The sequence below is a fragment of the Micromys minutus genome (assembly GCF_963924665.1).
Source record: "Micromys minutus genome assembly, chromosome: 19".
Classification (NCBI taxonomy): domain Eukaryota; kingdom Metazoa; phylum Chordata; class Mammalia; order Rodentia; family Muridae; genus Micromys; species Micromys minutus.
The window spans coordinates 22,767,015-22,794,904 of NC_137954.1; the positions used below are offsets into that span (position 1 = coordinate 22,767,015).

The following is a 27,890-nucleotide window of genomic DNA, read 5'->3' on the forward strand; positions in this document are numbered from 1 at the left end:
AGTTGGTTCTTTTTCTCCACCATATGGGTGCTTGGGCTGGTCAGGCTTGGTGACAAATGCCTTAAACCGCTGAGCCATTTCCTCCAGCCCAGTCCTGGCATTTTTAGCAGCTCAGAGAACAATGCCTTAATTAGGGAGGCAGGGAGAGAATTCTGCGCATGCTCACAGCCCAGGAGCTGGGCTTCCCTGCATTGCATGCAGAGCCGGACGGCTAGGGCTGTGGGTTGCCCGGAACTGAGTTGCGACACTCTCGGTTTCCACCCGGAAAAAATAACCAAGCCACCTGAGGACCAGCAACATGGCGTGGTCCGGTAATAAGGTACTGAGAGCAGGACTTTTTGCCTTTTCTAAGCTGGGGATCTGCATAGGGTGGTTCGGTAGCAGGAGCCGCGGGAAAACACAGCTGAGTCAGCACTGAGGAATGGGCGCCCAAAGCGAAAGGCTTGGAGTTCGGAGTTCTGCATTTGAGTCTTGTGCACCTTCAGGCTCCAGTAATCCTCCCTCTTCCCTCTTCCGCTTTCGCAACCTCCCCTTCCTCCCTGGCTTCCTCAGTTTACTTTCTATCCACTCTACCTGCTAACACAGGCGTCCTCTATTGCTTCTGAACGTGGGTTCTAAAAATCTAAGTCAGCTAGGGTCTTCCCCTACACGACAGGCTTGTAAAACTTCAGAGAGGGATTCTGTGAGATTCTATGAATGAATAACCCAAGTTGTAAAGTGTCATATTATCTTCATAATAATTAAAAATCTCGAATTTATTGAAAGCTTACTGTGTGAGGCACAACTAAGCCTTTTATTCCTATTTAATTAAATCTCCACACCAAACCGTGAGATGAACATAATTGTCCTTAGCTTGTAAGTAGGAGAACCAAGGCATGAAGAACTGATTAAAATGTTCACCCTTTCCATGGGTGGTAAAATATGAATAGGAATCTAAGCCATTTTCAGAGCCCCGAAAGAAAAACAAAACAAAACAAAAGTGCTTTTTTTGCTAAGAATCTGTGACCCCTGTTTTCCTAGATTAATAACTGAAATTACAGTGAACATTAAAGAGATTTTTTTTGATCACTAGGGAGAGATGCGATTGCAAGGATTCATTCATCCACTGACTCACCTATTTTTTTACTACAAACACGATGGGGGTTCAGTAACATATCTCTCTTTTCTGACACCCCCTTTTGGGAAATTTTAAGTAAATTATGAATTCATAATGACGTTGTTCGCTTCCTTTGTTCCTATTCTTTCAGTTGCTGAAAACATAGTAGCTCTCGTGAAGGACAGATTGTGGCAGAGGTACCGGAGATAAAATCCTAGCAGGCTTTATGGCTTCAGTGTAGTAGTGAAGAGTTGCAGGTCCCTCCCTGTTTGTCTTCCCTGGTTTTCTTACTGCTTCCAGACAAAGACTTTAAATTATCATAAACCATTCTTCCAGACCAGGGTCATCATACTGTTAAACTCTGAATCCTTTCTCTGAATATTCAATTCTTGACAAAAGACTTCTAGTCCTTTCATGTTTGCTACTTTAAAAGTAGATTTGTGGTTATATGTCAAAGGAACACAGCCAGCATATTTTGTGATTCCTACATTTAAGGAAAAGAAGATTTTTACACTGAAGGAATCACCGTGGGCTGTAAATTGAGTTCCTCTCAAAGGTACCCTGTAGCTTATTACTGTTTGTCGCCAAATAAGTTGCCACTGCTTCTGAAACCTGTTAATATCAGATTATCATGTGGTTCCGTTCTTTATGAACTAAGGGGAAATCGTATTTGAGTGTTGCAGAAAAGTCAAATTCCATAGGAGCTCATGCAGGCTTCCCAAACACCTCTAGAGTCAGATGGTTACCGTCTTAATTGGTCACTTCTCAGTCTTTGTGTCCTAAGATATGATGCCCAGCATTGCTCATTCTGTCTGGTTAGCACAAAGTGCAGATGATTAGGTAGGATCAGGACTGTTAGATCTGCGAACAGCCTTAGACCTCACCAGGCTCAACAACTAACAGCCTGACTGAATTAACAGAGAGGATAAGGGACATTACCAAAGGGTCAGAGCTAATTAGAGGAGATGGGACTAGACCCAGGTCTCTGAATTGCTAATCTAGGGTTTTGTTGTTGTTTTTCCGGCCACTGAAATACCCTTCATTTTCTTCCTTGAATACATCATAGTGTTTAACAACCTAAAATGTGGGTGAGGATAGAATGGCGAACCCGTATCATCTTGTTGACTCAATCTGCAATTTACTTTGAAATTATGAGCTCAGGTCTTTTGCAGATTCTAGTTAATTAAATTTTGTGTGTAAAATGCGCAGGGCTTCACATGTCTTGTTTTGCATCTAATTTGTTTTATTTCCTTAGTCCCTGTGATAGTGTGAATCATAAGGTGATAAACCTTAGAAATCATGGGGCAAGACGGGCCTTTGGCCTGCCTGTTGGGGGATTGTCTTGATTATGGTAATGGGCCACTCTCAACTATGGGTACCACTGTTCCCTTGTCAAGGGACCCAGGGCTTTATAGAATGGAAAAGGCAAGCTGAACGCTGGTGTGTGTATTCGTTGTGCTCTGGATGCAACACGACCAGCTGCCTCAAGCACCCGACGCCTTGTTATGGCTCCCTCATTATGATGAACTATAACCTAGAACTAGGAGCGAAGATAAAGGCTTTATCCGCTAAGTTACCTTTGTCAGGGTATTTTATCACAGCAAGAGGGAAAGAAATGTGGAGAGTCCCCAATATCTGATTGCTACTTAATGACCTGGGGCCAGTGCTTATGGCTGTAACTTCGTCAGTCACATGATTGATGCCACCATCTTTGTGGTTTTCCGGAAATATTAGAGCCACTCACAGGCGCTCCAGAGTGGAACTTCACATGTCTTCCACATGTGCGCACATGTTCTCTCTCTCTACCCTCCCTCTTTACATCGCAGGGCAGGGACCCATTTCAGAAACTTTGCTAATAGCTTCTTTTTTTTCTTGTGTACTTTTGGGGCCTTTGTTTCTAGGCAGCTGTTGTGCTGTGTATGGATGTGGGGGTGTCCATGGGTAACTCCTTTCCTGGTGAAGAATCCCCATTTGAACAAGCGAAGAAAGTGATGAGCATGTTTGTCCAGAGACAGGTAAGTTTCAGATCAACCTTAAGCTTGTAACCCACGTTTTGAACATTCATTGCCTTCAGCTCCTAACATAAAACACCATCCTCCTCTGTGTTTCCAGCCTGCTTACCCCTAGAACCTGATAGTCTTTGCTTTTCCTGATCCAACTCCTCCAGATACAACAGTTGTCAGCAGAAAGGAAAGGCAATGTAAAATATTTAATAAAAGTCTCTAGAGCCAGATGACTTGCATCTGAATCTGCGCTTTACCTGTCATTCACCAACCCCATGATTTCGAGCAAGCCCTTCAGTTTGTTTGCACCTTGTCCAGTTATTTTCCTCCAGTGCATTATAAATATTAACATTTTAAGTGATTTTTCTAAAGAAGTCATAGTCGGGCTGCGGTGGTGCAGGCCTTGTGATCCCAGCACTTGGGAGGCAGAATCAAGTGGATCTCTTAGTTCAAGACCAGCCTGGTCTACAGAGCAAGGGCCAGGATAGCCCTGGCTACACAGAGAAACCCTGTGTCAAATAACAAAACAAAACAGCAACAAAGAAACAAAAAGAAAAAAAAAAAAAGAAAAGAAGTTATTGTTCATGGCAATGGGTTTCATGGAGTGGCTGAGGTTAGTTACTTGTTGCTGCAACAAAAATACTTGACACAGCAACTTAAATAGAGAAGAGTTTATTTTGGTTCACAGTCCCAAGGTCCAGTCTGCCATGTCAGGGAAGGCCTGGGCTGGATGTAGACACTTGAGGCAGCTGGTCACATTGCACCTGCAGTTAGGAAACAGAGGGAGGTGAAGGTTAGCGTTCAGCTCACTTTCTCCTTTTTATTCATCCCAGGACTCCAGCATGGGGTTTAGTGATTCTCAAAATTAGGGTGGGTCTTCCCTTCTCAATCTAGCTAATTCCCCGCAGGCTAATCTAATCTACGTAATCCCTCACAGGTGTGCCCAGAGCTTTGTTTCTCAGATTCTAGATCTTGTCAAATTGACAATATTAGCCACCAGACCCTGTGTGCAAAGTAAGGGAAATAATATTCCCTACCAGATAGAGCTGCTTTCAGGAATAAAGTAATTCTGTAAAACTGGGCATGGTGATATATGCCTGTAATCTCAGCCCTCAGAAGGCTGAGGGCATTTGAGGTCAGCCTGGGCTACATAGCAAGTTTTAACCCACCCTGGGCTACAGGAAAAGACCCTGCTTCAAAAACAGCTGCCCTGGTTTATAATTTCTGTTTCTGGTATCAAGTAAAAACAAAACACAAAGACCCAGTGAAAAATAACTTCGAGGAGAGAGGGTTTATTTTAGCTCATGGTCCAGGTTAGAGCCCATCATTCTGTGGAAGTGAAGGAGGCTGGAACTGAAAACTGCTAGACACAGCTAAGTCAGGAGCAGAGAGGGAGCGAAGCATGCACACTCACATTTTCTATGCTGAGATGACAAGTAAGACCTACAGACAATGAAAAATCTGCCTAGAGGCTGGAGAGCTGGCTCAGAGGAGCACTGGCTGCCCTTCCAGAGGCCTGCATCGATTCCCAGCACCCACATGGGTCACAACCTTCTGTGTCTCTAGTTCCCAGGGATCCATATTCTTGGGGTACCAGGTACAAACATGAGCAAAATACCCATCTATATATAATAATATAATAAAAATTAAAAACTAGAAAAAGTTTGCTTAGGGCATAACTGTCATTTATTTAATATCTGGTGGCCCTGGGGACCTGCCTAAGGAGGTCTGGTCTTCCTGCTCCCTGAAGGTCAGGTATCCTCTCCCTTCTGACTGTTCGAAGAGTCTTCAGCCTTTGGATATTCCTTCCTAGGTATTTTCGGAGAGCAAGGATGAGATTGCGTTAGTCCTCTATGGTACAGACAGTACTAATAATGCCCTTGCTGGCAAGGACCAGTATCAGAACATCACAGTGCACAGACACCTGATGCTACCAGATTTTGATTTGCTGGAAGACATCGGAAACAAAATCCAACCAAGTTCTCAACAAGCTGACTGTATCCTTTTTGTGCCAAAAAGGCAAGAAATTTCCCTTTATCTGGAGAATCATAATCCAGTTTGGCGAGGCTCTCTCAGAGTCCCAAGTGTGAATATCTGGGCCTGTTTTCCTCTGAGGAAAGGGGTGGGTGTAGTTAATATGGAGTTAATTAATACCCAGCTCCAGGGCTTCTAGTATCTGGCTCGTTCTTTGCGCTGTGACATTGAGAGGTTGGGAAGTGCAGGAAGTGGGAAAATCCTGGGCCTCTGTGCGTATATTGACTAGGGAATGGGTTTGCACTGTTTAGAGGCTGTCTTAGGATCCTATTACTATGAGCAGACACCATGACCACAGCGATTCTTATAAAGGAAAACATTTGATTGGGGCTGGCTTACAGTTCAGAGGTTCAGTCTATTACCAGAACAGGAAGCATGGCCATGTGCAGACATGGTGTTGGAGAGTAGCTGAGAGTTCTACATCTCAATCCAGAGACAGGGAGACAGAGAGAGACACCCCAGTGCTGTGCTCCTCCAACATGGCCACACCTAATCTTTTCAAATAGCGCCTATGAACCTCCTGGGGCCATTTTCATTCACACTACCACAGAAGTATATTCAGAAGATCACAGTGCTAACTGTCTCTACTCTTCTGGATGAAAGATGTTTTTATGCTAAAAAATAAGTTGCCGTTGAAGCTGGTTCTCTGTTGGGGTCATAAGATACTGACCATAGTCACACTGGGGAGGAAAGGGTTCATTTTAGCTTCCTTATGGAAGGAAGCCAGTACGAGAGCTTAAGCAGGAGCCTGAAGCACCAACAAATGGAGAAACGCTGCTTTCTGGCTTCTCCCCAGGCTCGTGTTCAGCTATCTTTCCCAAACAGCTCAGGTTCACCCGCCTAGAGGTGGCACCACCTACAGTGGTCTGGGCTCTCCTACATCACTTAGTAATTAAGAGAACACCCCACAGACAAGCCAACAGGCCAATCTAATGGAGACAACTCTTGAGTTGAGGTTCAGCCTCCCAGGTGTGTCAAGTTCACAATCGAGATTAGCCATGAAAATTAAACCCGTTCTCAACACACACACACACACACACACACACACACACACACACACACACACAGAGAGAGAGAGATTAGGGTTCTGATTTTATGAGTGTGTTTATACTATTTTTCTAAACAACTAGTAGTACCACTCGTGACCACTAGGAGGAGCTGCCGTGTTTGGTGTGACTTGCAAATGATACATTATGGCTTGCTTTGTATTTAAGAATGAACTGATGACCAAATTTGGGTTCTGGAAACTGTTAAATGACATCTTAGGGTTTTTGTTAAATAAATATATGTTAAATATCTTGTTTTCCCCCCACACACTACTTGTCAGGATGTATACGTTGTATATGTATGACATAGAGTCTGGAAGAGGGGCACGTGGGGCAAGCCCTTTCAAGTCATCCAGGGACTACGGTTGTCAATAGTGTGGGCTTTGCTGGGAGAAACTGTGATGTTCACAGGATGAAGGGAGTGTTGGCATCCTTTCAACCCTTAACTGGCTGAGTCCTGGACGCCCTGATTGTGTGCATGGATTTGATTCAGCGTGAAACCATGTGAGTGTCTCTCCTGAAGACGGGAGTGGGGCTTTCTGGGAAAAAGCATGGGTTGCTCTGTCCAAAGGATGCATGGTTTGTTACTAATCAAGTAGCATGTCAGTCTGGCAACACTTTTGTAGCTTTTGAAAGTTTAGAATAAAGGACTACCTTTGGTGGGCATGTCTCTGGGAGAAATAAGTATTTGGCATACTTCAGTTTTTTTTTTATTTTAGTCTAAACTAGTTACCTCAGATCTTTAAAAAGCACTAAATGGTATGACCCATAAGTAATTGATGTGCTGTACACAGCAACTCTGGCAACTGCCTAATCCCTCATTTGCTTAATTACTGTGTCTTGAAAGTGTGTGCCCTTGAACACACAGGGCTGCATTGTTAGAAAAGACATTTTGTGGTAACATCCCAGGCCTGGACACGTGTTGTTTCTCAGTCTGTATCCTTTGCAAAATCCTGCAGCTAATCCCAGGTGTAGTACCCCAGCGAGACATTTGGGAACTGAAACTGCCAGGCTGATACTGTCTCACACCATTTACGTTCTGAAGCCATGCAGGTGGGGAGGCATTGCTTTACATCACCATGCTAGGAACCAGGGCTAGGGACAAAAGAATACTGTATTTTAGAATGCTGAACCAAGTATGAACTATATACAGCTGATTACATATTTAATAGGAACTCAACTGAGCTTTGAGGATGTAATCACACTTAACCAGTTAAATCTAGATTCACTCCTTTGTCTCTCTGATCACTGACCAAGTGAATTTCAACTCTTAGAAAAAAATTTAGGAGACTACTTCCTTTAAAAATCGCCTTTTTATTTTTATTTTTATTTTGTGTCTGTGCACGCACACACACATGCACGTGCATCCACTTCTGTGTACACGCTGCAGCATATGTTGGAGGCCAGAGGACAACTTCACGGAGTTAGTTTTCTTTGTGTATCCTGGGTGAGTTTGGTGATTGGATGCAGGTCAGAGGCTTGCACAGCCGTTGTCTCTCTGTGGTGAGCCACCTTCCTAGGCCCCAGAGAATGACTTCTTAATGTGATCATTCTGTCTTTTAGAGGAAAGAAGTTTGGGAAGAAGCATATTGAAGTGTTCACTGACCTCAGCAGCCCATTCAGCCAAGACCAACTGGACATTATAATTTGCAACTTGAAGAAGTCTGGCATCTCCCTGCAGTTCTTGTAAGACCCGGAGAATAATGTATAGGGAGTCTTGGCATCCCTCATGCAGTAAGCAGGTGTAGATGGCTCCCAGGAGGCTTCTGTTTCAGCTGAGCAGTGGATCTGCTAGGCGGCTGGTTGGCCACCCTGCATGTATCGGCCATTCCTGTGTTCACGAAACTATTCTGAACCGTGGTGAGAAAGAGAAAGAGAAAATAGTGGTGCAGAGAAATTGAGCTCAATACCAGATCACGGATTTTAGAACCAAAGAATCTAGGAGTTTAAAAAACAAGCAAACAGACTCCAGCTTCTGAGGACATTGTTTCTCTCCTGACTGCATAGATGACTTTGGCATCCTGATAGTTTCTTTCTTGTGTGGCTCAGAGAGCTATGTCTACAGACAGTAGACTGTTTGTTAGGACAGAACTGTTAGGAATCAGTTTATAACACATATAATGTGTGTATGTATGTTTAATCCTTTCTCAGGATGCAGACACATAATAAAATGTCATTTGTTATGTGTTTTATAAAATTTGGGGAGAAAACGTATATTTTGCAGTTTAAAAGGAAGAGAGTCCCTCCTCATAGTAACATGGACTTTTCTTCTAGCATTTACTTTCTGTGTCTCACATACCCACTAAAACACTCCTGTCATACTAATCCTTCCTGCTGCATTTAAGACCCATTTCTTCTCGTCCTATTTTTGGCTAGAGTAGAGTGATGATACAGGATGTTGAATTATTAATCTGGTCAGGGACGTTCGCTTTTCAAATTGAGGATTGCACTAAGAAGCCTTCAGTGCGTGGTAAGCCTGCGGCCTCTTAGATTGCCTGCTATGGGGAATTACGAACCCCTCTAGCATGCATGTGTGTCCCCCTTAAGACTGCTGAGGGACATCTTCCTGTGGGACTGTAGAGAAGACTTCAGAATAGCCCACCACAGTAGCACTTGTTGAGATGGTACTTCAGAGAAATTAAGAGCTTTTTAAGTGACACTTGTCGCTGAGTCGGTGTTTCTCAGTGCTGCAGAAGGCTGGCTTAGCTCATTCCCCTGCCCATGGTCTCAGGATGCCCCCTGCATATTGTACTGCATGTTTTCCACCCATGTCATTTGGAAGAGCTGCTTTTAATCTCCTTATTTTTCAATGTGAGTCCACAGTAGCGTACTCGGGAAGAAGGTGGCCTCTCTGCTACTTGCTTGCGCTGCACTGGTTGCATTTGCTCTCTGGCATATTTTCTTGCTGTAGGACGAGCTGCCACCTGTGATACCAGTTTCCTTAGTTTTGTTCCTTTCAAATGGTTTTTAGCTTTCTCTACTCTGGTCAGAAACAGCAGAGAAAGAGCTGTTACTGCAACTCTTTCTAGGAGAAGCTCCCTCTAGCTTCACTTTCACGTGATCTTTCTCTTCTTGGGTGACGCTGCAGTGACAGTCAATACCTATTGCAAAGCCTCCTCTGTGCCGTACACACGGGGAAATACTTTAGCCTGATGTGTCATGCTAAGTAAACAGAGAAGAAGCTTTCACAGAAAGCCTTATTTTAAGGGTAGCAAGCAGAATGATTGATGGCCTGTATAGCATCCATCCACCCTGGGTGACCCACAAAGTGCTGGGGGAAGGATTACCTGAGTCAGCCGTCTGTGTTGGGAAGAATGAAGTGAGGTCAGGTGTGTCGGAACACAAAAGCGTCACCCTTTTGGTCAGGTGTCTGAATGGCTCTGGTTCAGTTCTTTCAACTCAGTGGCCTTTAGTTTCTTTTCAGAAAACGGAAGCAGAAGTCTCCACTGACTTAGTGTCTGAGAATCCTTACTATTGTTTAGATGAAAACATTTCTACAATACCCTATTATATAGAACCGTCTTGAATGTATTTGAGTGGTTTTTTAGTTTGCATGTGGATTGATTGATATGTTTTTACATTAATTTTAATTTCTATGTTTGGGTGTTTTGTTTGAGTGTATATCTGTGTACCACATGTGTGCCCAGTGCCTATGGAGACCAGAAAAGAATATTGGATCTCCTGGAACTAGAATTCCATGTGGTTGTGAGCTGCCGTATGGGTGCTGGGAACCAAACCTGGGTCCTCTGCAAGATTAACAAGCTCTCTCAATTGCAGAGCCAGCCCCCTAGCCTCTGATTATCTAATGTTTTGTAGTTTATAATCCCAACCTAGATTTAGCCTCATTTCAAACAAATAACTAGAGAGAAACATAACAGAAGTATTCTGTCTGGGGATATTCTGATTTCTGGGTAAGATGTCACAATAGCATTTGAATTTTAAGTATTTTATGTTTCACCCCCTCTTATTTCTTCTTATGGCCATCACTTGTAGTGTTGGGGGTTAGATTCAGGGCCTCACACATGCTAGACAGTCGTTGTCACCCGGCCACATTCTCAGCTTCATACTTGAGTCCTTGAGGGATCGTAGGGAGCCTCCCCAGCACGCTGGTGTGCTCCGTGTATTGACTGGACTTGCTCCAGGATGCATTTCTTCCTGAACTTTAAACCCCTGGCATCAGTGACAGTCAGTGAGCTCTTCTAGGTCTCTCCCTCAGACTGTTGATTCCTGATATTTTCCTAAGTCTGAAGTCAGAGGGTGGAACACTTGAGTTCTTCAGAGGACTGTGGGACACACTATCACACACCACAGTGTCCACGACGAGATGTTTTCTATGCTCTGTTTTGTTTGTGTGGTTTTTATTTTGTTGGGGGGGGTTACAAGGGTGGAGGACGGGTATGAGGGGCTGGGAGATTAGTGGGATTGTGGTGGATGGTGTGAAACTCACAAAGAGCCAATAGGAAGACAAAACAACTCAGTCCACCGAGTCCTTCTTAGCTAGTAGAGTTGGGCAATGTGAGCTTGCCTCAGTCAGTTCCCGTGGCTGTGACAATACAGGTCACGTGACTTATAAACAGCCAGTTTCCCTCACAGGTCTGGGGGAAGGGAAGTCTGAGCTCACAGCGCCAATACAAATTTTGCATTTGGTGGGGGGAATGTCTGCCTCCCAGGTGATGCTGTGACATCACATGACAGGACGGATGGACGGATGGAAAAGGCAGAAGGGCACTTAGTCCCCTGCTTAGTCATTAGTCCACCTGCTAAACCCTCCCCACCCCCAACTCCCACTTAGGCTCCAATATAGAAAATTTGGGGCACAGACCATAGTAGAGCAGTGTGGAATAGGCCATTCTGAGAGGGCAACCAGTGCATGGCAGCGAGGGGAACCATGGAGACAGTGAAAGGCCCCAGCCCTGGCTGTAACTGTTCATCTGCCGCACTGAGAGCCTTTTAGTTATTTGGTTGCTGTCAGCCAGTTTCCCCTTTTTATCGAGTCAAAGGAGTGTTAGCTATTTAAAGCTGAAGCAATACTCAGGTAGATACTCGGCATTTGACAGGTAGAATTATGGAGCAGAGTAAGGTAGAGTGATAGGCATCTTCTCCGTTGGTAGTAACAGTCACAGGGTTGGAATCCAGAGAGCTCATCCTCGTTTCCGGCAATCTTTCCCGACAGCCTGCCTTTTCCAGTTGACAAGAATGCTAAGCCTGGGAAGAGGGAAGACTGTGACTCCAGCTTGGACCACTCTTCACCCTCCTTCCCTCAAAAAGGACTCACTGAGCAGCAGAAGGAAGGCATCCGCATGGTGACAAGGGTGATGCTGTCTTTAGAAGGTGAAGACGGGCTGGATGAGATTTATTCCTTCAGGTAGGAAACAGACGGCGGCGGTGACGCTGTCCCGCATCAGACGTCTCCTAGACGCTGTCTTTCTCTGAGCTGTTCTCCACTCAGCAGTCACTCTTTAGTGGGTGTTCTGACTTTTACTAAAGGCCGGAGCTCACGCTTTATCTCCTTTTCTTAGTTCGTGTGGCTTGCACAGGGTTCTCATTTATTTCCAGATGCGTGACTGGAGTTTGGGGATATATAGAGGCCTTAGAGACAGAGTGACAGATTTCATCTTTACTCCAAGTTTGGAGCACATCTCTTAAGCCACATTTACATCTATATGTTGACTAAACCCGTTTGAAAACTTTTAAATTTTGTTTGTTAGTTTATATTGGTTGTAGGTGTTTGTTCTGTCTTTTCAGCCATGCGAATTCCGTCTTTTGATCACACTCAGACCCTTTAACAGAATCCATACCTCATGGTTGTCATGGATGGACTAGAAATGTCTCATGAGACAGATTAGATCTGGTGCAGACATCGTTATTTTTCACAAACTCAAAGCCAAGGTGCACCATGAGCTTTGGAGCAGAGGGGACGGGGGTGAGGTTCAGACAGAACAGCTGCTTGGAATCATGGTTCTGAGCACTGGAGTCTGTTGCAGTCTCTCTGACTAACTCGGTGGGTAATGTCAGGTAGCTGTCTCTCCCATTTCACAGACTCTTCATTCATCTGAACCAAGGATGTTAGTCATAAGGTCAGAATTGTATACTTTGGATATATTAGACCATCAATTCCTTTGCTCTTCTTCTTATTGAAGGCCACATTCTGCCTCTCCTGTGGTCTTCTGTTCTGTTTGATTAGGGGCAGATAAAACCAGACTTGAATTTTACTTCCCCCTGCCCCTGTCCCCTGAGACAGGGTTTCACTGTGTAGCGCTGGCTGTTCTGGAACTTACTTTATAGACCAGGCTGGTCTCAAATTCAGAGATCAGCCTGCCTCTGCTTCCCAGGTGCTGAGATTAAAGGTGTGCCCCCATACCTGACAGAATTTGTTTAAATGAAGCATCCTCTAAGTTAGATGTTTCTTCTCCCTGTCCTTCTCTGCATTAAGAACCTGTAGAGCTTACTTTACATGAAGACCAAACAGTCTACTGATTCCTTTATTCCCTGGGTGGTATTATATAACTCTCTGTTGTTGTATATGAAAACCACCCTGCCTTTTATTCAGGGGATGTGGCATTAACTACTGAATTGTGGGCAGAGTGAACGAAGACTGGTACCTCGCCTTTGATACCCCAGAGCTGGGGACAGTATCCTCTTGTCTGTTGTTTTCTGGGAGTGGCTGAGCACCTTCCACCGCGTGCCAGCTCATTCGTGAATGTGTTTTAGCATCTCCTTAATGGTGTCCTTGGTCCAGTGTAAATGTTAAGAATCATTGGTACAGTGGCAGTTCCTTTTCCCCATCAGGACAGTGGCCGGAGTTCTCTCCCGCAAGCCAACTCACTCGTGTCTGGCTCCTTCCCAGCCATGTTGTCGTTTTCCTACCGCCTGCTGCTCTTTCTCTCTTTATAATCAACAACTTACGCCTCATTCTAGCAAACTAAGAAAACCATCTCGTCTAAATTAACATTAGAAAATTGCCTTTCATTATGTGTTTTCCTTTATTAAGTGAGAGCCTTCGGCAACTGTGCGTCTTTAAGAAGATTGAGAGACGTTCCATGCCCTGGCCCTGCCAACTGACCATTGGCCCCAACTTGTCTATAAAGATTGTAGCCTATAAATCGGTAGGTAGTAAAGTGCATTTGTTTTTAAAAGCAGTGTCACCAGGCAGATAAATACGCTTATGTAAGAAGCTGACGGCTCATGTGTGAGTTATTCAGCGTATAATTACTGTCTGTCTTGCTCTCCCGTTTGATTTAATCTCTGTATAGCTTTTCATCTAAAAGGAATTCCAGCAGAGGCTTTGAAAATTGTTTATAATATGGCTTGATTCCCTGTTCCTCAGGAATTCAGGCCTTTGTGTCTTTTCCTTTTAGGAGAAGGACGTGTGATGGATTAGCTTATCTGTGTGTGCCATCGTAGGGATGTCAGTAATACAGCAGAGTTATGTGGAACGCTGTGGAGATACGGTCATACCTAATCAGTTATTAGTGGTCCAGTAGTAATAGCATCTATAGGATGTCAGAAATGTTGGCTTGTTGGTGTCAGGTTGTGCGTTGGTACTCCTGTGCATCTGCACAGCAGAGTTCTCTTCCTTCTACAGTTATTTAAATTCCAGTCTGAGTAGGAATCTGATCTAAGCTTCGACATGAGCTTCCTTGTTCCCCCTTTAAATATATGCTAAAAATATAATTAAGACTGAGAAATAAATATACAGACATATTTTTGTATGTTTAAGAACTTAATTCTTAATACATGGTGAGAACCACAGAGGTAATTTTGAGATATTTTGGTTCCTGTCAAGGCCAAAAGAGCATGCCTAGGGATGAAAATACACCCTCTCAGTTTCCTTTGTTGGTTTCTCCCTACCTTTGACTATGGCAAAACGTTTGCTCTCTATTAGTCAACTTGAGGGTCTTCTATAGAAAGTATATGTGTATTCAGAAATCAGCTTGTGCCTATGACCTACCAAAGGAGCAAAAGGGAAAGTAGAGACAGTTACAAGGTATTCCCATTTGAAATAAACCAGAGTTTAATAAAAGGATAGACGAAGTTAAATACTGTAGCTAGAATAATTGTTCAGAGAGTGTCAGGTTTTCATTTTCTGTAGCTCACTATCTTTTGTCTCCTCATTTTCTATCTATCTTTTGATCATAGATTGTACAGGAGAAATTTAAAAGGAGTTGGACAGTTGTGGACGCAAGAACTCTAAAGAAGGAAGATATACAAAAGGAGACTGTTTACTGTCTAAATGACGACAATGAAACTGAAGTTTCCAAAGAGGACACTATTCAAGGTATGACTCGAGTATCTGCACTTCCTTCAAGGTGATGGGAGGCACCACGGGCTGTTCACCTAGAGGCACCTCTTCGAGATACAGAGGTACAGCAGAAACACTGGACCCTGTAGGTCAGTGGGGACTCAGGCCTGATGGCTCTTGGGAAGTACCTGTATATTTGATCCTTCCAAATGTAAATGTGTCAAGCGACAGGACTTGTACTTAGCTCTGTTCTGCTGTGCAGATTCACTAGCTAGGACGGTGCTTATAGCTCGGCCGAAGCAGCTTTGCCCTTGTTCTTCAAGTGCCAGTTTCAGGTCTTATATCCTACTGGACATGCTCACTTAGGGGAAAGACACTATTTGTGATTGTTGTCATGGCTTATACACACTAGGCTCTTTAAAGCTGGGCTAAATGTACCCAACCCATTTGGCTTAAATAATATATTCAGGAGATATCTTTATCCAGAGGACTTGGAAACTAGCTGAGAATATCTGAATATTCAAGAGCTCAAATCCTCAGATGCCAAACGATGCTTAAGATGGCAGTCAGGGTGCTTAGATCAACTTGTTATCAGGTTGTGCACTGCTTAGTGGAGCTCTAAGTTCCAGTTGGGGGGGGGGGTGCGTATGGTGTTTTATCTTACTGCATGTGTTTCAGTGTGTGAGGGATAGTTTGAAGCTGGTAGTATGCACAGTTATGTACAGAACATAATTAATACTTTGCAATATCTACTACTTGTTTGATTGAATTCAGTAGCATAGTGTAGAGCATGACTTTTGGAATTGTAGCTGAGCTGGAATCACAACCCTGTCGTTAGTGGATCATTGTATCCTGGTGGAAGGACTGGCTCAGGGTGGGCAGAGGGGCATGAGTAAGGCACAGGCCAGGCTCAGAGGGCCTGTAGGGTGTCTTAATTAGCAGCCCGCATTTTCTCTTAATTGTCGCAGCTAATGAAGCAGATACTGTTGCTATTTCTGTTTTCCACAGAAGGACTATAGAAGGTACTTTTCTTACTGCTGTGACAGAAGCAACTGAAGGCAGGAAAGGCTTATTTTGGCCCAAGTTTGAGGACACAGTCTGCCAGGCAGGGAAGGGAAGGAATGTCAGGCTGGCTATAGCTGCGGGCAGCGAGCTGCGCTCCGTTCATGTTCTTCCTTTTGTTAAGCTCTGGACCCTAGCCCATGAGATGGTGCCATCCACAGTCAGGGTGGGTCTTCCCACTTCAGTTAACCCAGAGTAGGAACTTCATCACAGGTACATCCAGAGGAGTGTTTCCATGGTGATTCCAAAGTTATTATCCCATCAAGTAGATAATCAAGATTAGCCATCAGAAGGACCAAAGCTGAAAGATGCTCATTAACATAAAGACACACAGCAAGCAGCACACAGGCACAGAGCTACATCCGAGCTGTGTTCCTCCATTCTTCTCAGCACTAGGGCCAATATAGACTCAGAGGGTATGCATGATTTTGAAAGCACATGGAGCCATTGATGGTTTAGGGGATTCACATATGTCTATGGTGTTTAGGAGCATTCCATAGGGAGATGAGTGTGACAACTGTATTAGAAAGAGGAGGGACTAGAGGAGAGGGGACCAGTTCTTTACATTGTTGCAAGAAAGCTGTTATCTGGGGTAAACAGATTCTTAGGGCAGGCAACTGAAGGAGGAGCGTTAGGCACTGTCGGGGTCACAGCATGTGGAAGTTCCTCAGTTCTTCTTGACCCCTTGTTACTGACCACCTTCCTTTCTCTCTCCTCCACTGTCTACTCAGTAACGTGTGGTTGCTCTTTCTTACCCAGAGGATCTAGTGGACAGTGAGCCAGAGTATCGTGATATGTTACAGTCTCTTCTGTACTCCTTGGCTTGGAGGAACGTTATTTTCACTTGAAGTAGAACAACCAGAAAGCATAGGCAATTTCATGAGCACCTCTGAGATACTACTAATTCAAATAGAACATGGTGGATGATAAGAAGTTAGGAAAACACGTGGTGTAGGGTCTGGGAGATAGCTGGTGAGCAAAGCTGGTGTGCTGTGATAAGGCCCTGGTTTGGATCTATAGCACCTCAGAAGAGCCAGGCATGGACTGGCCTTGGCGGTACACATCTTTAACCCCAGCACTTGGAGGCAGAGAATAGCAGATCTCTGATTTTGAGGCCAACCTGGTCTACATTGTGAGTTTCAGGACAGTCAGGGCTACACAGAGAAACCCTGTTTCAAAAAACAAAACTACTCAAACCAACCACATAAACAAGTAAATAAAATAAAACAAAGCTAGGCATGGGAGTGCACACTTGCAACCCCAGTGTTGGGGGGTGGAGACAGGTGAACCCCAGGACTTGCTAGCCAGTCAGCCATGCTGGAATGGAGAGCTCCTGGCTTGCTTACAAGCCCTGTCTCAAAAAGTAAGGTGGAGAACAGCAGAGAGAGAATAGAGGCAAAGTTGACCTCTGACCTGTAGATGCACTCCCAGGTGAGCACACCTGTATGTACACATGCATTTCTTTTCTTCTTCTTTTAATTATTAACTACATGACCTCAGCAGCTTAACAGGAACAAGCAGACACTGGATTAAAGATGTGCCTCGGGACTCCCACTGTTTCTTGGGTTTTGACCCTTCCTGCATTCACACTGGAGAGAAGCTCTGCACTGCAGGAGAGCAGATGCGGAGAACAGGGTTGGGCTTTGCTTTGTTTTGTTTTCATTTGTAGTGGGAATGATGAGCCCATATTTATCCAACCTAAGACATCGAAAACAACTATAACCAAATTCCAGAAACATACCAAATTCAAATCCATAAAAGTATAGAGCTTGTCAGTTGGATGCCTAAAAAATGGAGTTAGGGCTTCTTTTGTTAGTGGCTGCAGCTTTGTCCATTTCCAGCATGTGTTTTTGGACACTTTGTTCTAAGGTTTTGGGCCGTTTTCTCCGAGGACGTCTGGGTTTCTGAATAAATGTGCTTTTGATTATGTTGACAACCGACTCTTGCTCTGTAGTCAACGGTTGTCTTTGGAGGATGACTAATGTGTTTGTACCGTCTTCTCCTCTGCTGGGGGATCATTAAGGTACCTAGACTGCAGAGGATGCTACCTTAAAAATGTAATTAGACCTTAATCATCTAGAAGTGGCAGATGTGGTTTGTTTCTGCCTCTGCTTTCTCCCCTGTTGGTCACAGGGGGCAGTAATTTGGTTCCAGGGAGCAGAAGAGACTGACTCTGGGATACACGTGTATCGATGTATATACATGTGTGTTGATGTATTTACACATGTATTGATGTATGTGCACAGCTTGTTTCAGGCCCCACATGGCTAATACATGCTCTGCTTTCATTCTCCAGGGTTCCGCTACGGAAGCGATATCATTCCTTTCTCTAAAGTGGATGAGGAGCAAATGAAGTATAAATCGGAGGGGAAGTGCTTCTCTGTTCTGGGGTTCTGTAAATCTTCTCAGGTATGGAACTGCTCTGCACTTGGGACAAAGCATAGCCTTGAGCTTTTGACTGGTTATTTTATTTTCAATTCATACTTATTTCTCTTTCAGTCTTCTAAAACAGTTGGGGATGAGTGTTGCCATTATTTTTTTATTTAAAAAATGTTAATTTCTGTATGTGTGTGCGTGTATGTGCACACAGGCGTGAGTGTGTCCACATGTGTGTGTGTAGGTACACACACACACACACACATATATATATATATACACACACATATATACATATATATATACATATACATATATATGTAGTGTAGCTGGATTTGAATGTCGACTAAATGTCAGAATATCATTTATTTTTAATATCTTTTTTAATTATGTGTTCATTTGTGTGGCTGTGTGTGGTCATGTGTGTGAGTACAGGTGCTGGAGGAAGGACAGGAGTCAGGTCCCCCTAGAGCTGGAGTTACAGGCCGTTGTGAGCCACTTGTCATAGATGCTGGGACTGGAACTCAGGTCCTGTGAAGAGAGGGATGTGCACTCAGCCACTGCACTGTTTCTACACCCCAGAGTGTCATTAGTTCATGGTGATCACCTTTTCCTTCAGTTTCTGGTATGGGTTTCTAGGATTAAGTAGACACGAGGGGACATGCAGCAGCTAACCATGGTCCATATATGGTCTTAGGAAGCATGGATCAGTGATTGTCAGAGATCTTAGGTCACTGTGGACCACAAAATGATGAGTCATAGTTAATAAGTACTAATAGTACTATTGTTATTGTTTTGGTTTTTTGAGACAGGGTTTCTTTGGTAGCTTTGGCTGTCCTTGAATTCACTCTGTAGACCAGGCTGGCCTTGAGCTCAGAGATCCTCCTGCCTCTGCCTCACGGGTGCTGGGATTAAAGGCTTGTACCATCACTCCGGCAAGTATGTTTGTATGTGAATTTCTTCCTAAATTCATAGGGATGAAGAGATTTTTGCTAGAGAACTGGTGGGAATTATAATGAAAGTAAACACCATCCAGTATAAGCACACAAGCCTTATGTAGTTTTAGTGTTGGTTTAATTCAGTGTTAGAGCTGTAGAAATTGCTTTCATGATTATCCGTACTGTTATCAGTGTCCTCAAAACTCATAGGCCAAAGCCTGGAGAGATGGCTCAGTGGTTAAGAACATGAACAAATCTGCCAGAGGACCAGAAGTTTGTTCCCAGCACCAAGTCAGGTGGCTCACAGTTGCTCATTACTCTAGTTTAAGAGGATCTGATGCCCTCTTCCAGTCTCTAGTGACACCCGTATATACATGGCATGCATTTACACACACACATATACATACACACACACACACATACACATACACACACATACATGTGTACATACACATGTACACACACACACACTTTTTTTTATACAAATAAACAAAACAAAGCAAACTGTTTAAAGCCAAAAACATGGGCACACTTACCTAAGATCTCTAAGAATGTTCTGGAATGGGATGTGCTAAGTGAGCGTAACTTCTTTTTGGAATTCCCTTTGCCAGGCAGGAAGTGAAGGCCTATTTTAGTTAAATAATAAAGCAAAACAGGGCGAACATAACCACAAAGAAATACGTGTCTAAAAAAGACATTTATTAATTTCAAATTTAATTTTTAAAATCATGATGTTCTTTTTAATTCCACTTTTTAGTTTCTAAATCAATTTTGTTTTATTGATTTTGCTTTTGAAGGAGGAAAATACTTTAATTCAAGTCTGGGGTTAAAAAAATGGTAAAGGCTGTTCATCTTACAGAGAAGAGCCCTTGTGTTCCCCAGTGTGAAAGAAGGGTCTCTCGGGTTTCCTGAGATGGGATGAGCCCAGGCTCATCTCTTCAACCAGCAGCTGGGCAGTGCCTCACCCAACTTTGTTTTAAAGTTCTGTCTCAGACAAGTACCATGAAATATTATAACTACCGGTCAGTGAATAAGTACTATGTTCCAACCAATGTAAGCATTTGATGAAAATTCTCAGTTAGTAAGGATACTTCCAGGCATGCGCTACTGTGGGCATGTTTTAGGTTAGGAAATTGAGGATTAGCCTCCTTATGTAGCTTGCCCAAGACCTTACAGTGGAACAAGAGTTGACGTGGGTTTTGAGCCAGGTCCCCTTGACGGCAGAGACTGTGCCACCGTCCAGTACTGCTTGCACCATGTGAGCTAGCAAAGTTTTGAATAGTCCATCGGCATACCTGCTTTCATGTGTGATCTTTCCCAAAGGGCACAGGGTATTTTTCCACATGGAACAAAATACAGATGTGCACCTCAAAATACAGATGTGTACCTCTTAACAGATTAGTGATTGTCAGTTGTCATAAATGAAATCTTATGCTCCTCCACGCCATCTTCAGCTGGAATGCCAACAAAACACCGCTTTTGGAATGAAGGGGTGTGATCTATTTTTGTCTGTGGATGGTGACTGTTTGGTAGCCAAGCACCCTACCTCGTGTGTGTGTGTGTGTGTGTGTGTGTGTGTGTGTGTGTGTGTGTGTGTGTGTGTACACTGTTTACTTAAAATATCAGGCAGTTTTTCGGTTCTCTTGCTAAATTGTCAAGTCTTCTGGGTAGATAATTGTGGGACAGAAAAGACATTGGCAATTAGCTTCCCTCCAGATTCCTGGCTGTTCTTTTAAAGTCATTTAGGTGTACTAGATAAAGATATTAGCTATTTCTTTTTTTTTAAAGACTTATTTATTTTATTCATATGAGTACATTGTAGTGTCTTCAGACACACCAGAAGAGGGCATCAGATCTCATTACAGATGGTTGTGAGCCACCATGTAGTTGCTTGGAATTGAACTCAGGACCTCTGGAAGAGCAGTCAGTGCTCTTAACCACGGAGCCATCTCTCCAGCTCCCTCATTAGCTCTTTTTTTAAAGATTTGTTTTTATTTTTAGTTATGCATGTGTATGTGCCCTTGTGTAGCTATGTGCACATGAATTCAGGCTTATGGAACTGAGAGGTATTGGATCCCCTGGAGCTGAAGTTACAGGTGACTGTGAATCACCTGACATTAGTGCTGGGAAGCAAACTCCAGGAATTTGCAAGAGCAGTATGTGCTGAGTTGTCTCTACAGCTCCCTCATTAGCTACCTTTTGAATAAGTCAAGAACTATTACACATTCTAACCTGGTGAGGAGATGTCTTGAGTATGCTATATGGAAGGGTAGGGTTATTCCTGCATGCTTTAGCATGGTGGTTTTCAGCTGGGAATGAGGGATATTTGGATTATGTGGACCTCACACCTTTGAAGCTTGGTCTGCTTGAGCTGCAGTTACTATAACGTGCTCCTGCTTTCTCAGTTTCAGGAGAAAGCCGATGAGAAACGCTGCCCAGTACCACGCATGGCATGTCCTAAATAAACCCCAGGCTCTGGCTCTACAGACAGCGAGAGCTGGAGTTTGGTGGATGGGTGTAGGGGATGCGATTTCAGGAATGTTAACATTCCTTTTCTAGTCAGGTATTGGTAGAATTCCGAGACCCAGCTTGCATTTCAAGATGTGAGGGAAGGACCAGCAATATATTTTCTGTACCTATCTTCCAGCCCCGAGTCTGCTCAGAATTGGCTCTTTCTTTGGTCATCTGCAGTTCATCAGGGGCTTGTCACCTCTCCTGAGAACTTTATTTCTAAGAGACTTTAGGAGACAGTCTTTGTAATCTCTCAGTTTTTCACCTCTCCCCTTGCGCTGCTGTAGAAGCAGTTCCCATGAGCACATCTCTGCTCCTGTCGCTCCAGATTGCTAGTCACCGTGACGTCTGCCCTGGAGCCAGTGTACAGACCTTGCTTTCCATTTTCCTTTTTCAAGGTGTATTCATTTTTATGTGTGTGAGTGTTTTGCCTACATGTATGTATGTGCATCATGTGCACGACTGGTGCCCTTCGTAAGAGCAGCAAGTGCTCTGAACAGCTGAGCCATCTCTCCAACCTTTACACTTTTGTTTAGTTCCTACTTCCCAAGTCTTGGTCAGTTTTTGCATACTTCTTTTGAAACCCTCACAAGCTAGCCCAGTGCCCTGTGTTGGACTGTAATACAGCATTGCGTTTAATTACACAAGTGGTTAGGCTTTTGAAGGACATGGTTATATCCCGCAAACTCCTCTGTTTCAGGATACGACATATAAGACAATATGGGTCATGCATTTGATGTTCATTGAGTCGAGCTTCAAGTACTTAGTTATTTCTAGTCACTCTTGATGTAAGAACATTTTGAGCAGACATATTAGCAACATGTGCTCTTTCAGTGGTACATATATGTTTTTCTCTCTCGTACTCTTGTAGGTTCACAGAAGATTCTTCATGGGACATCAAGTTCTAAAGGTCTTTGCAGCAAAGGATGATGAGGTGAGTTGGGCTGGATCTTTGAGATAGTCTACAAATTGAGCTGTTATTTTAGGAGAGTGGGTTGTTTATGGCCTTTGTTTGCTTGTTTGAAATAGGGTTTCTCTGTGTAGCTGTGGCTGTCCTTTGTAGACCACGCTGACCTTGAACTAAGAAATCATCCAGCCTTTGCCTCCCAAGTACTGGGGTTAAAGGTGTGCACCACCACAATGGCCTGCCTTTGTGGTTTAAAATGACATGAATATCGGAAACAGCCAACCTTTTAACTCTGAAAGTGGAGAGATGATAAATGAGTCCATTTTAGCTTGAGAGTAAGGCCTGAGGGTATAGTCTTTCACAACAACCACCTCTGACCGGCTTGACTTAGCTGTAGGTGTCAGCTGTTAAGGAGTTTTGGAACAGGTTGACCGTTCTCTCATGAACACTGTGTACCCGGAGAAGCACTCCTGATCTGTGGGTGATTTCCCTGGTCTCCTCGTTCTCAAGGTTTTCTGTTGTCAGGCCTATTTATTCCTGGCTAACAACATTGACTTTCATATCCTACTAGAGACACTCACACGTAGCTTTCTGTACATATTTTCTTTTTGAAATATTAAATCAGTACTCAATATTTTGTTGGTGTATTAATCTTAGCTGGAAAATTCCAATACAGAATGTTAACACAGCTTAAGCAGGCTTCTAAAATTCAAAGGTATCTGCATTAGAAAATAGTGAACTTAATGTAGACAACTTGTTCGGGGTGGGAGGAGGGTACCAATGACCTTTATCTCCACGCTTCTGGAACATGGCTGGGTGCTCACCTAGGAGGTAGTCGTATCAGCGTCTAAGAACAGGTAGCATCAGGAGAAGAGTCATGCCTTCTACTCTGCTGGGTGGGGGTGAGTTCATTACAGCACGTCAATATGTAGATGACTTAACACTTGAGAATTCTAGTTCATGATGTTCTCCTGAATCAAGCCTTAGAAATTGTGATGGTCTCGTCTAGTATGTACTGATAATTTTAAAGTTTTTAAACTCTGGCTGTGGATTTAACTCCCACTTGGTTTTTGGGTTTTTTTGTTTTGTTTTGTTTGTTTTCCCACAAAGGAAATTCTGGTCACCTTATGAGAGTTCTGTTGCAGAGCTGTATTGAGGCACCTGAGCTGCAATTTAAATTTGTCATATAAGTAAATAACTACTGTTGTCAAAGTCAAATGGAAAGGCAGAGACAAGTTTCTAATGAAGCAGCTCGTGCTTGGAATAAGGACTGGAATGGTATATGGAGCCCATGGGCCAGGGTATGGCAGCCTGAGTGCTTGGATAACGGAGGAGAGTTTGGTGGGGTGGTTATTAGGACCAGAAAACCCGTGCAGCTATTATGAAAGATTCCTCATTGGCACTTTTGGTGCTCTGGGGACTTGGTCAGCTCTTGACGGGTGAGCTGTGAAAGTTCCTAAGTAAAACTAGTCCGAAGTTAGAGCTGGCTGTTCCGCAGTTGGTCAGTAAGTACAGGTATACCTAAACGAAGGGCAAGCTGTCTCTGATTGGCTACTTAAGATCATTCTGGGGGTAGGTATTAGTGACCTTGGCATTTCTGCTTTCCCATGGTCCTTTGTGGGTTGCAATAGATATGGCCCAATTTTGTATAATAAATTATCATATGGCACTTTGAAGTTTTTAAAGAAAAGACACTTTCATTTCCTAATGGCTCTTTGGTATCTGTGAGTTTTTTCCTGTGGTAGTTGAAAACTGACATTGTCTAACTGGAGCTTATGGGGTAACCAGGAGAACAGGGAGCACATGCTGCATGAGAGCTTCCAGTAGGAAATGCACACAGCAGACTTGTGTGGGAGACGGAGGAGTAGGAGGCTGATGACAGATGTAATAGCAGTCTTCAGCCATTTTGAGAAGGATCCTGTGGAATAGAAATTAATTTGTGCTTCCTACCAGAGATGTGAGCGGGGACAGACAGGTGGGAGCTTCGTTCCAGATGAATTATTCTGTCATCAGAGATGACCGACTCCAGACGCATTGCCTTCCTGTGAGGTTGTCTTAAATCCATCCATGGAGGCTTTGAGTCTCCAGTAGCACCAGCCATGTGTGTTGTAGGGGTTGTTAAAGTGGATGGATGTTACTGTTTTTCAGTTAAAATATTCTGTGACTCAGTGACTAACTCCTTAAAATGTTTTCTCTGGCTGTTTGCTTATAAGTGTGTGTGTGTGTGTGTGTGTGTGTGTGTGTGTGTATGTAATATATACATTTCTGTGCTGATTTGCACTGTGTGTGGAGAAGGGCAGAGGAGAAAAGAAAAGAATGGGGGACTCAGAACAGTTTCAGTGTTGTTATAATACAGAGACAGTCAGCAACCCATTGTCCTTTACATGAAATCTCCTGACAGGTCCTGTCAAAGACATACAAACTCAAATTCCAAGCAAATTGGAAATAGTACCTTCCCTGGACTCCATGCTTCTCTGGTCTTCCCTGATGGGACTTAGTATTAGAACAGACATGTTCTGTTTGGCACGTCTTTCATTCCCTCAGTGAAGTTCTCTTTGCTTTGTGACGGGGTCTCGTCACCAAACAAAGAAAAAGCTTAACATAAGTACTCCTTGAAATGAGGGAAAATTTATCTATTATCAAATCTGTCGACGGTTTTAATGGTGAGATATTGAAGCCATAGGTTTTTATGAAGGGATGGGGCACACATACCCAACTGTGATACAGGTTAGCTAGCTATGACACAGGAAAAGAACACAGGATTCAGAAACTTGGAAGAGGAAGCTTACTTAGTAAAGCAGTGGGTTGTTGGTAGATGAGATGAGCCGAAGCCCCCAGGGGAAACAAGGCACAAGATACACCCCTGGGCACCGATCAGCTCTGTGATGCTGGAACAGAACTGTTAGAGGTTTGTGGAAGAGACTGACAGGGTCACCTCTGAACAGAAGAGGCAGTGGTGCATTTGAGAGATAGAGTGTGTAGAGGTCAGGCTAGGGATGAGGAAGGTCAAGGACTTTGAGGCCATAGTTTGCTTGAGTTAGAAGTACTGGTAGTGGAAGTCGCAGATGCAGGAAGAGAAAGGTATTATTAAGTGTGGCAAGATGAGAGATCTGCCAGTCGATGCCTGGCTCACAGCACAGTATTTATTTGTGTGATCACATGCAGAAGTCAGAAAAAGATACTGGGAGTCTTTCTCTCTCTTACTTCCTTGAGACAGGGTCTTTTACTGGACTAGAAAATTGTCCTTTTGGCTAGGTTGGGTAGCCAGTAAGTCCCCTGGATCTGCCAGTCTCCATCCGTCAGTGTTAGGGTTACAGACACAGCAGTGCCTGGATTTTTATGTGGGTGCTGAAGACTGAAGCTCAGATGCTGAAGGCTCAACCCCTGATCCTTGGTTAATAAGGACAAACATTCTTACCCACTGATCTGTCTTCCCAAATCCTTGGAAGAGTTTTTAAGACTTGATTCTTCCACTCATGGGACAGGATGTAACAATCCCTAAACCGAGTTTTAGAATGAGAACGAAGGGCTGAAAGCGGACTTTAAGCACTAGTTGGAAGAAGAAAAGAGCTTGCGGGGCAGAGACCCACATAGAGTAATCAGAGGGGGCTGTTACTTCTGAAGTCAGAGTGTGGAGAACGGGGATCTGGGTCTCTGCTCGCTGAACAGATGTTCTGCCCCTGAGATCCTGAATCAGGAAGGAAGCAGACGGTCTCCATGTGAGTGTCACATCTTGTCTGTGTGGAGCTCTCAGGAGCTGGACCTGTGCTGATTCGCTCTCCTCCCTTACAGGCGGCAGCTGTTGCACTGTCCTCCCTCGTTCATGCTTTGGATGAATTAAACATGGTTGCCATCGTCCGCTATGCTTTTGACAAAAGAGCTAATCCTCAAGTTGGTGTAGCCTTTCCTTACATTAAGGATGCCTATGAGGTAAAACCTACAGACTTTTTCATCGTCCCCATCCCCTTTCCATCTCTTCTTCTTCTTCTTCTCCTTCTTCCTCTTCTTCCTTCTTCTTCTTCCTCTTCTTCTTCTTCCTCTTCCTCCTCCTCCTCCTCCTCTTCTTCTTCTTCCTCTTCTTCCTTTTCCTTCTTCTCTTCCTCCTCCTCCTCCTTCTTCCTCTTCCTCTTCTTCCTCCTCCTCTTCTTTTAAATCTTTTTTTGTAGTTCTGGGGATCCAAGTCATTCATGCCAGGACCTGTGCTCACTACTGGACTGTCCCTTTATCCTAAACATTACCCTCTGTCCCTTTATCCTAAACATTGCTTTGGGATATTGTTAAAACAATGTATCCTAGTTTTGTAGGTCTAGGTGGGAACCATTTTTGAATTTCTTGCAGACTCCCAGATAATGTTGGGATTGCTGGCCTGCGAGCCGGGATTTCAGTTAGAAAACAACATGACTCGTGAATGTATTTAAGAAGGTTCTCATTAAGTCAGCAAAGGTAAAAAAGCAGGGCTTTCTCTTAGATCCCATCTCTGGCCTTTTCAGAGCCATGTGGGAAGAGAAGTCACCTCCAGTTTAGCAAATAAGGACCATGAATAAAAGTTGGGTGTGATTTCACTGTCATCCGCGTGAAAGTCGGTCCATTTGAGGCTCTCCTATTTAAGGTACAGGTCAGGGTTGTTCATTCTCCTGTTCCTCTGGAAACTCCATGCGGCAGGACTGTAAGAGAGGGTAGAGATGGTGACTTCTCAGTTAGATGTCCTGCCATCGGCTTTTGGTCCTGTGCTTTCTGGTTATGTAACAGCCTTCCTTTGAGGCATTTCTTTTATAACTGATATCTGTCATAGTGTTTGCAACTGTGAACTCACAAGTAGGCGGCAAAGTCCTTTATCGTGTGTCAGATTTGCACAGAGTTTTGAACTATCTCTGCTGTGCCACTTCCAAGCGTCTGGGACCACTTGGATGTATTTTCATTAATTTGATGGTTTCTGCTTGTTGACTCCTTTCTCTCTCATTAGTGTTTAGTTTATGTGCAGCTGCCTTTCATGGAAGACTTGCGGCAATACATGTTTTCCTCGCTGAAAAACAATAAGAAATGCACTCCCACAGGTGAGTCTATTCCGTTTAGCTCACTAATGGCTCTGCATGCAGACTCTTCTTGGGAAATCACCTGGCTGCAGCTGTGGATGGGGCCAGGCCCTCATGGGGAGAATGACGTACTTGAATTCTAATCACACACTCACAATCATGATGAAGACGGTTCAGCAGGTATTCTGGCAGGAAGCAGGTTCTCTAGCCTTCCTAGTCTGGTTTTCCCTGCTGCATCTGAGGAGCAGCTTGTCGGATGTCTGCCCTATCTCCAGTTGTAAGCAAAAAGCTTGCTCCCAGGGAAGTGAGTGGACGTGCCTGTGCATCTTGTGCGGTTTGGTGTATGGCAGGAGCGACAGTGGCGGTATTCAGCAAGCTCTGTTTGCTTTGTTCTTCCTTTGTAGTTTATGACCACAGTTCAGTTCCTACTGTAGTTACACCTGTAGCCAGCTGTCAGAGCGCCAGCGAGAGCCTCACAGCCACAGGTGCTGTCTTCTAGGCAGCTCGACACTTGCCACCATTTGTGTACTTGTGGGCAGAATGTAAAAGACGAAAACAAAAACCAAAACAACAAAAACTACCAAGAATAAGCAACAGGATGGTGACGGATGCTCTAGGTCACCCAGAGAGATATGAATGAGA

General features: G+C 43.9%; 1 protein-coding gene across 1 annotated transcript in view; it reads left to right on the forward strand.

The window, feature by feature from the left end:
- Positions 1–242: 242 nt before the first annotated feature.
- XRCC5 (X-ray repair cross complementing 5) overlaps positions 243–27,890 on the forward strand; it is a 79,680-nt gene continuing 52,032 nt past the window's right edge. The window contains exons 1-12 of the mRNA XM_080932843.1: positions 243–319; positions 2,998–3,111; positions 4,913–5,096; positions 6,635–6,683; positions 7,743–7,865; positions 11,353–11,544; positions 13,171–13,285; positions 14,319–14,457; positions 17,780–17,892; positions 22,180–22,242; positions 26,008–26,145; positions 27,179–27,269. Of these exons, the coding sequence (XP_080788969.1) occupies positions 299–319; positions 2,998–3,111; positions 4,913–5,096; positions 6,635–6,683; positions 7,743–7,865; positions 11,353–11,544; positions 13,171–13,285; positions 14,319–14,457; positions 17,780–17,892; positions 22,180–22,242; positions 26,008–26,145; positions 27,179–27,269 (1,342 nt within the window). The 5' untranslated portion in view covers positions 243–298. The remainder of the gene's footprint in view (positions 320–2,997; positions 3,112–4,912; positions 5,097–6,634; positions 6,684–7,742; positions 7,866–11,352; positions 11,545–13,170; positions 13,286–14,318; positions 14,458–17,779; positions 17,893–22,179; positions 22,243–26,007; positions 26,146–27,178; positions 27,270–27,890) is intronic.